This window comes from Diaphorina citri, unplaced genomic scaffold (assembly GCF_000475195.1).
Source record: "Diaphorina citri unplaced genomic scaffold, Diaci psyllid genome assembly version 1.1 scaffold4353, whole genome shotgun sequence".
In the NCBI taxonomy this organism is placed as follows: domain Eukaryota; kingdom Metazoa; phylum Arthropoda; class Insecta; order Hemiptera; family Psyllidae; genus Diaphorina; species Diaphorina citri.
In genome coordinates, this window is record NW_007381752.1 from 300 (window position 1) to 11,272 (window position 10,973).

General features: G+C 39.1%; 2 protein-coding genes across 2 annotated transcripts; one reads left to right on the top strand and one right to left on the bottom strand.

Annotated features, from left to right (window-relative positions):
* Nucleotides 1-2,876: 2,876 nt before the first annotated feature.
* Nucleotides 2,877-8,958, bottom strand: LOC103520989 (chromatin assembly factor 1 subunit B; the record flags this gene model as incomplete). Its single annotated transcript, XM_008486091.3, has 8 exons — nucleotides 8,774-8,958; nucleotides 7,930-8,069; nucleotides 7,612-7,744; nucleotides 6,310-6,531; nucleotides 6,000-6,096; nucleotides 5,109-5,372; nucleotides 4,377-4,604; nucleotides 2,877-3,541 (listed from the first exon to the last, which is right to left on the bottom strand). Coding segments are annotated over exons 2-8 (1,738 nt in total), but the record flags the coding sequence as incomplete, so codon positions are not given.
* Nucleotides 8,959-9,104: 146 nt separating this feature from the next.
* On the top strand, nucleotides 9,105-10,115 carry LOC103520988 (cell division cycle 5-related protein). The gene is made up of 2 exons (XM_008486090.2): nucleotides 9,105-9,302; nucleotides 9,841-10,115. Exons 1-2 carry the CDS (start codon nucleotides 9,258-9,260, stop codon nucleotides 10,108-10,110), a joined length of 315 nt encoding a protein of 104 aa, XP_008484312.1. The 5' UTR covers nucleotides 9,105-9,257; the 3' UTR covers nucleotides 10,111-10,115.
* The last annotated feature ends 858 nt before the right edge of the window (nucleotides 10,116-10,973 follow it).

The window sequence follows — 10,973 nt, forward strand, 5'->3', positions numbered from 1 at the left end:
GTACCTACTAGGGCTTTTTATAGAAAGAACTTCGCCTTTTGCAACTAGCAATTGTGACGTAATATTATAACCTTTAAAAACACTGCATGTGCAATTATGCATTAGTGGTTATCTACGTCAAAATTCTGCTAAACGCAAAGTCGCTTTCAGGAATAGGTCCTAGAAATAACGTTCACACTGTTCAACAGCCTTGTTAGAGTTATTGTCAGCTTTCTCTAATAAAAGTAGGTAGAAGCCAGCCTAGTTAGCTTAGTTGGTAGTGCGTCTGCCTTGTAAGCGCTAGGCCGCGGATTCGATTCCCGCCCGGGGCGCCCAGCTTGCTCCTAATTCTCCTTTTCTCTCCTCTCTCCCTTACCATATTCCCTTCCCCCTTTCCTACCTCTTCTTTCCCTTGTCATATTTCCTTCCCTCTTCCTCCTTCTAGCCCCTTTTCTTCTTTGGTCAACTTTCCCTTCCTTCCTTTTTCTGCTTTTGTCAACTCTCCCTCCACTTCCTACCTCTCCTTTCCCCTCTTCTCTCCATTGCTAAATTCCCCACCCACTTTCTTCCTCCCCTTGCGAAATTCCCTTCCCTCTCCTTTCTTTCCCTCCTTCTAGTTCCATTGTATGACGGATGACAAGTTTTGTTTGGAACAGTTTGACAGCATGAAACAACAATAATAATGGAAAGTAATAACTTAATAATAGGGGACGCGTACCCATATAGGGCATGTAGGTGGTACCATATAGGGCATGTGTTTACAAGGTGGAAATAAGGGGAAGGGTATTCCATACAGGGACACCGTAAACTTTTAATTACATCCGGTTTAATTACAGACGTTACAACATGTCTCCTTATGTGGTTTTCCGGCGGATCTTTGTTTTGTGCTCCAAATTTTCGGAGTCTGGCCTACTAGAACCATGGACCACGGTATAATACTGATTTTATACCGATCCAATCCGTATTTTCGCCTGTGTTCTAGACCGAATTTTGAAATCACCTAATGGTTATTAGAATCATTTTTAAGACAAAATATTTCATTTATATATATATATATTAAAAATAAAATCTTACGAGTTCGAGAGAAGCAAAGAATCAAATAAAATTTTTCATCTAAAAGGAGAGTGAGAGGGGAGGAACCGAGAGAGTAACAGAGAGAGAGAGGAAGGGGAGGGAGAGAATAAAATGAAATGGGAACAGAAATGAAAGTTAGAGGAAGGAAAAGTAATAAAATAAGGAAAGTAAAAAGAAAAAAATTCACAGGGCCAAAGTAAAAAAAAAAAAAAAAAAAAAAAAAAAAAATAAGCACCTAACATCGTACAACTATTATTAAAAATAACAGGGCAAAAAAAAAAAAAAAAAAAAAAAAAAAAAAAAAAATAGGTACCTACCTACGAGTACCTATTATTACTTTCCTTATCCTATAGGAAGGAAAAAATGTATTCGGGTCAAATTTTCGATGGTCAGTTTTTAGTCTCAAAACGCGTTTTAAGGTCCCTAGAGCCTAAATCCAATGTTTCAGCCATTGGTCCGTGTGTCTGTCCTTCTGTCTGTCTGTAAACAAAATATCTCGAGAACGGTAAGAGCTAGAGACTTGAAATTTGGTATGTCTATGTCAAATGTGACAAGGATGCGACACGAAACTTTTGGTTAGATAAGTGCTGCGGTTGGTGGTATTTTGACCGCTTTTTGGCGGTTTTCAGCTATACGGACTAAACGGTTATAGAGATATTGTAAAAGTTAGGGTATAAGAACAAGAACACCCAAAATAAGCATCATTCAATAGGATAAGGAAAGACGTGTGATGTTCACACCAGATTTTTAGCAAGAGTCAAAAACACTTAGGTATAGGTACCTACATAGTTACTTACATACATTAAGTAGAAAAGTTTAATAATAATAAATACCAATACTGAGTCAAATCCTTGACCCTATAGGGTTTTGAAGAGTGAGTTACAAGTTTAAAGATCTGACTTGTTGCCTGAGTAGTCCACTAAAAAGTCGTCTCCACAATGGCCGGCTCTTCGTACCGAGGCGACCTAGGACAACCGGAGAGCTCACACAAGGACTCATTCGCGGAACTCCTACCCAATCAGTACTCAGATCAACTCCACTAAAAAGAGTAGTTCTTTTTATAACTCCCTCCCTCTTTGCACATCTCTAGAAAATGCTGAAAAGAGATATAACGTGAAAGTACATAATAATCTAATACTCAGTTGTTTTCTATAGTATTATCTTGTTATGTCTGGGGAACACAATATGTTGCGTGAGTACATTATTCTGAGCGGGACAATAAAAGTATCTACTGGAATAATCTTTTGCGATTTAGGTTAGAACGACAGTGTCTAGACAAGAACAACGAAGTTTTATATTTTATTGAATACTGTACTTGTGGTTTACGGCCGGGACCACAGAGTTTAGCTCGGTTTAAATTGAAGTCTTGGATTAAGCAATCTGATTGAAATTTTGAAATCAAAGAGGTAAACTTAAACCTAGTTTAAACTCTGCTTGTAGCTCCGGCTATTGGTGGTTTGGTAAACATTGACCAGAAAAAGGGCCCTGCGCAACCCACCGAAAAACTCAGCAACTTTCTTTTTTATGTTGAAGATTTTAGGCAAATCAAAATCGGGCCAATCATTTGAGAGGAATAATAATAATAATAATAATAATAAAATAGGTAGAAATGTACGTACAGTGTCAGACTCAGAAGTATGTATAGAAGGGGATGAAGAAATTTTATTTGTAGCTGTAAACAAAATATCTCGAGAACGGTAAGAGCTAGAGACTTGAAATTTGGTATGTAGTTGTCAAATATGACAAGGATGCAACACGAAACTTTTGGTTAAGATCGGTGCTGCGGTTGGCGGGATTTTGACAGCTTTTTAGCGGGTTTCGACCGTTTTTTGGCGCCTCACGTTTCTTTTCTCCTATTTGACCTTCTTCCTTTTCATCCTCACTTTTCTTTCCCCCTTCTTTCTCATCCAGGCAAGCTTTCTTGGCATCATTTTCCTTGATGGTTTCCCGAATTTTTTCCTCATCTTGTTTTCGTTTTCTATTAGGACTGGACAGTGTTATGAGTTGCACCCGTCTCGGTGTTTTACTGGGAGTGCCTCCTTTGTTAGGAGTTCCTCCGTGTGTTTTAGGTGTACTAGGGCATTCTGCATTTGTTTCGGGTGGTACTGGGTCTACTTCCATAGCTTCAGCAGGTGTGTTATTGTCCTTACTTTCCTTTATATCACTAGTTACGGCTTCTACGACTTGGCTGTTAGATCCCTTTTCGTTTTTTACAGATATTTTCTGTGTGTCCTCTGAGCTTTTATCCGTTGGACTGACCTTATTACCAGTTTGTTTTTCGCCCAACACTTTTCCTTCGCCCTTCGCCTGTTCGGCGCTCCTGGGTTTATCTTCGGACCTTACGGGTTCTCCTTTAGTGGGGTCGTTTTCTTTGCTTTCCTCCCCACTAGGTGGGACGTAAGGGATTCCTATTTCGTTGTCCCCGAAGGAGATGATGGAGCAGTAGCCGTCTGTGGAGGAGGCAATGAGAACTTTGCCATCACTGGACCTGAAAATGGTAAAATCATTAGTTGTCAACTTCCTGGTACCTCTTTTCAAATCATAAATTCTTTACGGTAAATCAGAACTTTTTCACAGCTTTAATGAATATCAAAGCATTACTAAGTTCCCCCTTTAAATACCAGACAAAAAAAAGTACCCATGTAATGGCATAGCTAGCTGCCAAGGTTTTTAGTGGCGGGTGTTTTACTCTCCATTCCGGGTAAAGTCAAAATCAATTTCAATGTGTTTTAGCCTTTGGTTATATTGTGACATCAACAAGAGTTTAAAGAGGTTCTCGTTTGAGCACGGATTTTGTGACTTGAAATTTATGTTGTTGCTGTTGTTCTCTAATCTCTAATGCTTAAGATTGACTATTAAGTCATTTTTCTACTTGAAATTTATAAAACTCACCATGGTAAAATCAATGCTTGGTTGGGTTTGAAGCACGAATGGCAGTGATAGTGACAGTATATCTTGCTGCTAGTATGTGTATTCGTGAATCAAGGAGAAGATGGAGAAGCGAGGAAACATTGCTTGGATATGAAGATGGAATAGGATTTCTTTCTCTCTCACAGAAGGGTCTGAAGTCTTAGGGAGGGTCTATATATCGGTTGTATACTTATAATTTTTATTATTGTAAAAAATAAAATAAAGTAAACCATTTCAATTCAAGTGACAACATTGCAAGAAAAAAAAAAAAAAAAAAACTTCTTGCGGCATGGATATGCTTCGACACAGACCATACGAGTCTAAGGTAGCAGTTGTTTCTTTACGAAATAAATGAGGCGGCGACGAACTTTTTTTATTTTAATCCAGGGTATTTGTAGTCTCTTCAAACTCACCATGTAATGTCTGTAAGCTTGGTATAGTGAATGTTAGCGATGAACGCGAACGGGCTAGCATGCTGGGTATCATAGAGCAGAATATTATTCTCTGTAGCCACAGCTATCACGATACGGTACGGTAGCTTGAACAAGGGTTTGTCATCCGAGGGTTTGAGTTCAAACAGAACTGGGCAGCATTTGACAGCTACTGAGTAGTATTGAAGTGATGGGAGACACACAGCAGGTCTGTGGAGCAATGGAGAGGTTAGAAATGATATGAAATGTTGAACGAAAATCGACTCATGGAAAAGAAGGTAAAAATAATCAGTCAAAACATGTAACTCACTCTTCAACTCCATACACAAAAAGCCCACTCCGAAGCTTAGGTGTAGGGGCCAACAGCCCTAAAGGATGGGTTAAGCTTCTAAGACTCTACTATAGGGAGTTAGAACATGTACCTAACTCTCTAACTTCCAAGAGGTAGTAAGGATCTCCTCATTTACTGAGTAGTTCACTGAAAAGAGTAGTTCTTTTTTTTATAACTCACTCTTCACTCATCTCTATTCTCCACAAGGAATTTAAAATTCAATCAATCAATGTTTTATGATATTTAATGATAAATTTATAATCTAAAAAATGTGTTCTAAAAGATGTCAAAATACACAAGATCTGGGTTAGACTGTGTTGGTAAAGGCTCTTTTCAGTCCCAACTCAGCAGAACAAACAAGGTATATTCTACAAGGAGCTTACTTGTTAAGGCAGGCCCGAGTGAACACATGGGTTACCGAGATCGGTTTTCTAGTGGAATCGGAATTTTCCAAACACCCAGACGGAGCGATCAGCAGTTGTCCGTCGGGCGAAAACGTTAGACGTCGGAAAAACGATTTCATCGTATCGTCATGAAACAGGGGGACTACTTTGTCGAATAGCTCATGGGATGAGTCCACAGGCAATTTGGACCGACAGGCTCGACTGATGACCTTCTTGGACTGAATACTGTAGGTGCGGAGAGATCTGAAAACATATGGAATCTACTGATGGATTCTGACGTGACCTAGTGAAGATTCATCTTGAAAACTGTGTGTTTTCTTCTTTTCTGCATATCTGTAGAGTATAAGTTACTGGTATTCTTTATTTCAACATACGGAATGACCTAGAGAACATTAGGTGGTCTTTTTTCTTTTTTAAACACAAGGAATGGGTAACAGAACAAAAGGTTTCATAGAGAGAACTGTAACAACGAAGGCCTTCGTACCGAAATTGACGAGAAGAGAGGGCAGGATAGGAGAAAGGCAGCCGTTCTGAGAACGAATCTTTTTTAAACACAAGGAATGGGTAACAGAACAAAAGGTTTCATTGAGAGAACTGTAACAACGAAGGCCTTCGTACCGAAATTGACGAGAAGAGAGGGCAGGATAGGAGAAAGGCAGCCGTTCTGAGAACGAACCTTATCTGTTCAGGATAAAGTTTGCCCCTGGCGGTCTAGCCTAGTTAGCTTGGTGGGTAGCGCGTCTGCCTTCTAAGCGCTAGGTCGCGGGTTCGATTTCCGCCCGGGACGGATTTTATACTGAGCGGGTAAGGTCCGTTTTCGCTGGCTTTCTATCTTGCCTTCAGAGAGATTTGACATTTTGTTTGACTCACCTATCACTACTGAGGGTAGCCACATATTGGTTCTTAGGATCCCAGGCAACTCCCTGGACAAACTTTTTGTGTTCTGTTAGGATTCCTAGATTTTTGCCTGAAACAAACAACAACTAAGTTAATGAAGTGTAAATATTGTTTGGGTAGGAAAAAAAAAGGAACTTACTTTGTATGAACTACTTTCTTCCAAGTAAAAAAAGATGTTGCTTCACAGCTTTTTTTTTGCAATGAAGCAAGTCTTGTGGTCTGTGTCATAGCCTGCCCATCTCATAGTATGTCTCTCATCAGATGGACAAGAAGAGACTCTTACCTTTATGCACATCCCACATGATGGCAGTGTTATCCACAGAGCCAGAGATCAAATGAGTAGATGTGGGTGACCAGCTTATATCATACACATCTTCAAGGTGCCCACGTAAGATTTTCGTCACAATCCAATGCTCCTTGTTGACATTTTCCTCATCCAGGTTACTTGAAGGAAATTCAGGAAGGTCTTGGTCTGTCTTCTGCTTCCAGACGATGATTGTGGACTCTGAGGATGAAGAAAGAGGTTGTTGAGAAATATGTTGAGAAATATGCGCCAGTTGAATTCCACTTTGAATATACTTCAATATTATTGGTAGATATTTCTACATTAGTTGTGTGCGTGTACAGGTCTGGATCCAGACATCAACCAGGACACTATCAGTCCTTCTTCAGGTGTTTGGAGGAGTTCATCGATGTGGTGAAACATAAATATAAGAAAATAATTTTAGCAGGTGATTTTAATATAAGCCTAAATTCCCAATCAGACACCACTGAGGAATTTCTAAACCTCTTGTCATCTTTTAATCTAGCACCTACAATAACTGAGCCAACACGTATTTCTAGCTCGTGCGAAAACATCCTAGATAACATTATCACTAACTTAGACATTTCCAAGTTTTGTAGTGTGAATAGAATCAGTGGTTTGTCTGATCATGACTTCTCCCAGATAATCGTATTCTTGTCTGAGGGAAACAAAAAGTCCACTATTAAGAAATTTTCTAGATCCTTCTCAGACAAGAATATTAGGAAATTTAGGTACCTCTTAAGTGGTGTATCCTGGTCCGGGGTCTACTCTGCGCATGACGCGAACCAGAAATATGAGAGGTTCAGCTTGCTTGTAGGTCGCAACCTGGAACTGAACTCTGAAATGTCTGGAGAAAATACCCTCCCTCTCCTGCACCTGCAATCTACCAGGACTAGCAGATTTGATAAAATAAAACAATACCTCCCTCACCCTTATTCATTTTTACTTTGGGTTGAAAATTTGTTTGACTCTGAAAATCACATAAAAAACCTTTACCAACTACATTAACATGTTAAGAAAAATCAAAGGTATATTTTACATCCACAAAATTTTCCAACTAAATTAGATTGTTCAGAAAAATGCAAGCTATATTTTACCATCATCTCCAGAGGCCAAAAGTTCCCCGTTAGGTGAAAATCTGACTACATTGACAGCTTTCTGATGGCGAGAGAGATCTGAAGCAAACTCAACATTGGCAATCCCAGACTCTCTTTCTGTCAGGTACCAAATCTCTTTTCCAACTACATTAGATTGTTCAGAAAAATGCAAGCTATATTTTACCATCATCTCCAGAGGCCAATAGTTCCCCGTTAGGTGAAAATCTGACCACATTGACAGCTTTCTGATGGCGAGAGAGATCTGAAGCAAACTCAACATTGGCAATCCCAGACTCTCTTTCTGTCAGGTACCAAATCTTTCCAGTCTTGAGCCTATGAGGGATTTTCAAGAGATAATCCTGTCCAGACTCAAGTCTATCAATCATTGCTTAATTTGGCTCCTCTTCTATTTTGTTTACTTATGTCCTAACCCAGGAGAGGGATTTTTGTGGGGAAACAGTCCGTCCCAGAGTAGGGAGTCACACTACAAAACTGAACTTACAAATACATGACTGTCAGCACCTCCAGTTACAATACGGTAGCAGTTATCCTTCTCCTGCTTCAACTGAATGTCTACACTAAGTACAGGATCTCGGTTGTGCCATGAGATTTCTGGAATTGTGCACTTCATGATGGGGCTACCTGAAAACGCCCATCTTATGGGGAAAATGGCTTTTTTTTCTCAATAGAATAGAATAGAATAGACTATACCTTGTTTATCCTGGCAGAATGAGATTGAAAAGTCCCTTTACTCCCGCAGTCTAAACAAGTTCTTATACTTTTTGAAGCCAAGCCAATACTCACTTGTCCTGTGTCTTAGGTTTAACCTTGGGACTAGACAAGGTTATCAGTTGAACCCGTCTCCCCGGGGTGATTTGTTTCGGACTTTGCACTACACGGGGTGGCGTAAACACATGCTTCTCTCCCGTGTCTTTCTCTCGACAAGGCGAAGTTAAAGCGGAGTTCCCCCCAGGGAAAGACTTAGATTCGTCTTTTCTATCGGAAATAGCCGAGTTTTCCCGAAAATATGGGTAGATACAGCTTTATAATTGAGGAGCTGAGTGCAAAAAGGGAAATATGCATTTTTTGCCCTTTTTGCGTAAAACGGTTTTTTGAATAGAACGTGGTGCTTTGAACTGCAGTGATAACTTTTTTTTTCCAATGAGTTAGAGTGTTTTTTGTAAACATACTTTTCAAGGATATAGATGAAAAATTGAAAACTTTAAAGTGAAATATCTCAGTTTGATGATTTTCATTTATTGCCCTTTTTGCACCCAGCTCCTCAATTACAGTGAAAGCTTACTTACCTCAAAGTTGGGGATTTTGATAGGGTTGCAAGTACCTACCTGTTTGATAGCACCTCTAGCTCTGCTCCATAGGTTGAATTTTATTTGTAGATCTATTGAATGTTGATAACTGATATAAATAACCACTTGTTGCTTTAATGTGGATATATAAAATGGCCTTTTCTGCCTTTGGTAAACTTTGGTTAAAATAAATTTTCGGTGCTTTTTGTTGTTGAACTTTTTGGTGTTTCAGTTTTAAGTTTTTAACTAACCTCAAAAAATATTTTTTAAAAAAGTTTTCGCGGTTTTTAAAATCGATCACTGCGCTCCGGAATTCTTTAGCGGATTTTTTGACAAGCTCCATTTGTAAACAAACGTTTTCCTCGATTTTTTGGATTTTCCGAAAAAGTGCAGAAAAGTGTGTAGAAAGTAGAAAAGATCTTGTGGAAAAGTTTTCGGGAGGGCTTTGCGAATGTGATGGACTGAAATAGGAGTATACCTCTACATTTTTCTTCCGCTAGACGTCTACTGAACCAGCAGCAACATGCCGCGTATAATGATCAAAGGGGGTGTCTGGAGGAACACCGAGGTAAGTACCAACTATCTATTTAAGTTTAAAAATGAAGCTGTAAACTTTAGAACTGAAAAAAGGGGCCTCCGTGGGCCTATTGAGCCAAAAAGTCAGAGGCAATTGTTCTTTAGTTGTGAAACATGTTTGCAAAAATTCAACACAACTGAACAAACAGGCCGGAGTTATGGCAAAACAGACAAACTTTGTTCAATTACTTGAGCCCAGATCTATAGAAAGTTTGGTACTTGTGCAGAAGTCATGTCAGTGGAAGATTGCTTCCAAAGGAACTGGCACAAACAAGCAGTGACCAGTGTTATTATAAGGTTAGGTTAAACGCAAAAAGGAGTTTTCACAATTAGAGCAGTGATTAGTGTTATTATAGGGTTAGGTTAAATACAAAAAGGAGCTTTCTTTTCCACTGTTGTGGCTTCTGCATAATTACCAAAAGTTTTGTTAATTTGAAGTATGCTCAAGACTATGACCATAGTTGTAGGTACATATGTAGCTCATGTCAAAATATATGATACTCAAGAGATGGGTGATATTTGTGTTCCAGGATGAGATATTGAAAGCAGCGGTGATGAAGTATGGCAAAAACCAATGGTCCCGAATTGCATCTCTGTTGCATCGTAAATCTGCAAAACAATGCAAAGCCAGGTGGTTTGAGTGGTTGGATCCAAGCATTAAGAAAACAGAATGGAGCCGAGAGGAAGATGAGAAACTACTGCATTTAGCCAAGCTGATGCCAACTCAGTGGAGAACAATTGCTCCGATCATCGGGAGAACAGCAGCTCAGTGCTTGGAAAGATATGAATTTTTGCTGTAAGTCAAACCGTTTACCTACCTACCTAAGTATCTGCATTTTCAAAAGTCCATGTTAATTCTAATGACAAGGTATAGAGCCAGGAGAAAAGCAGTTCAATTACTCTAAGTATGTAGGTCCCCAATCAAATAGGTATTTGTGGTAAGTACCAAGTTATCCTCAAGATAGACATACTGGTTTGATAAATAGGTAATTAACCCTTTTGAAACTAAGGAACTGTTTGGATTTTGAAACCTCTAATAGCTCCGGCTATTGGTGGTTTGGTGAACATTGACCAGAAAAAGGGCCCTGCGCGGCCCACCGAAAAACTCAGCAACTTTCTTTTTTTATGTTGAAGATTTTAGGCAAATCGAAATTGGGCCAATCATTTGAGAGGAATAATAATAATAAAATAGGTAGAAATGTACGTACAGTGTCAGACTCAGAAGTATGTATAGAAGGGGATGAAGACATTTTATTTGTAGAAAAAAAGCTAATTTTTATGTACATAGAAAATACACAGGCTTACAATACTAAATTTAATATTCTTTTGTACATTGGAATGCCACGAGAAAGCTAAAGCCTAATATTACAGGACATGGAAGGAAGATACAGATAATCTTTTCGGCCATTCAAGGGGTTTTTCAAAAACACCGTGAGTTAGATTGAGTACTCATGCCCATCTTATGGGGAAATGGCTTTTTTTTCTCAATAGAATAGAATATACCTTGTTTATCCTGGCAGAATGGGATTGAAAAGTTCCTTTACTCCCGCAGTCTAAACAAGGTCTTATACTTTTTGAAGCCAAACCAATACTCACTTGTCCTGTGTCTTAGGTTTAACCTTGGGACTAGACAAGGTTATCAGTTGAACCCGTCTCCCCGGGG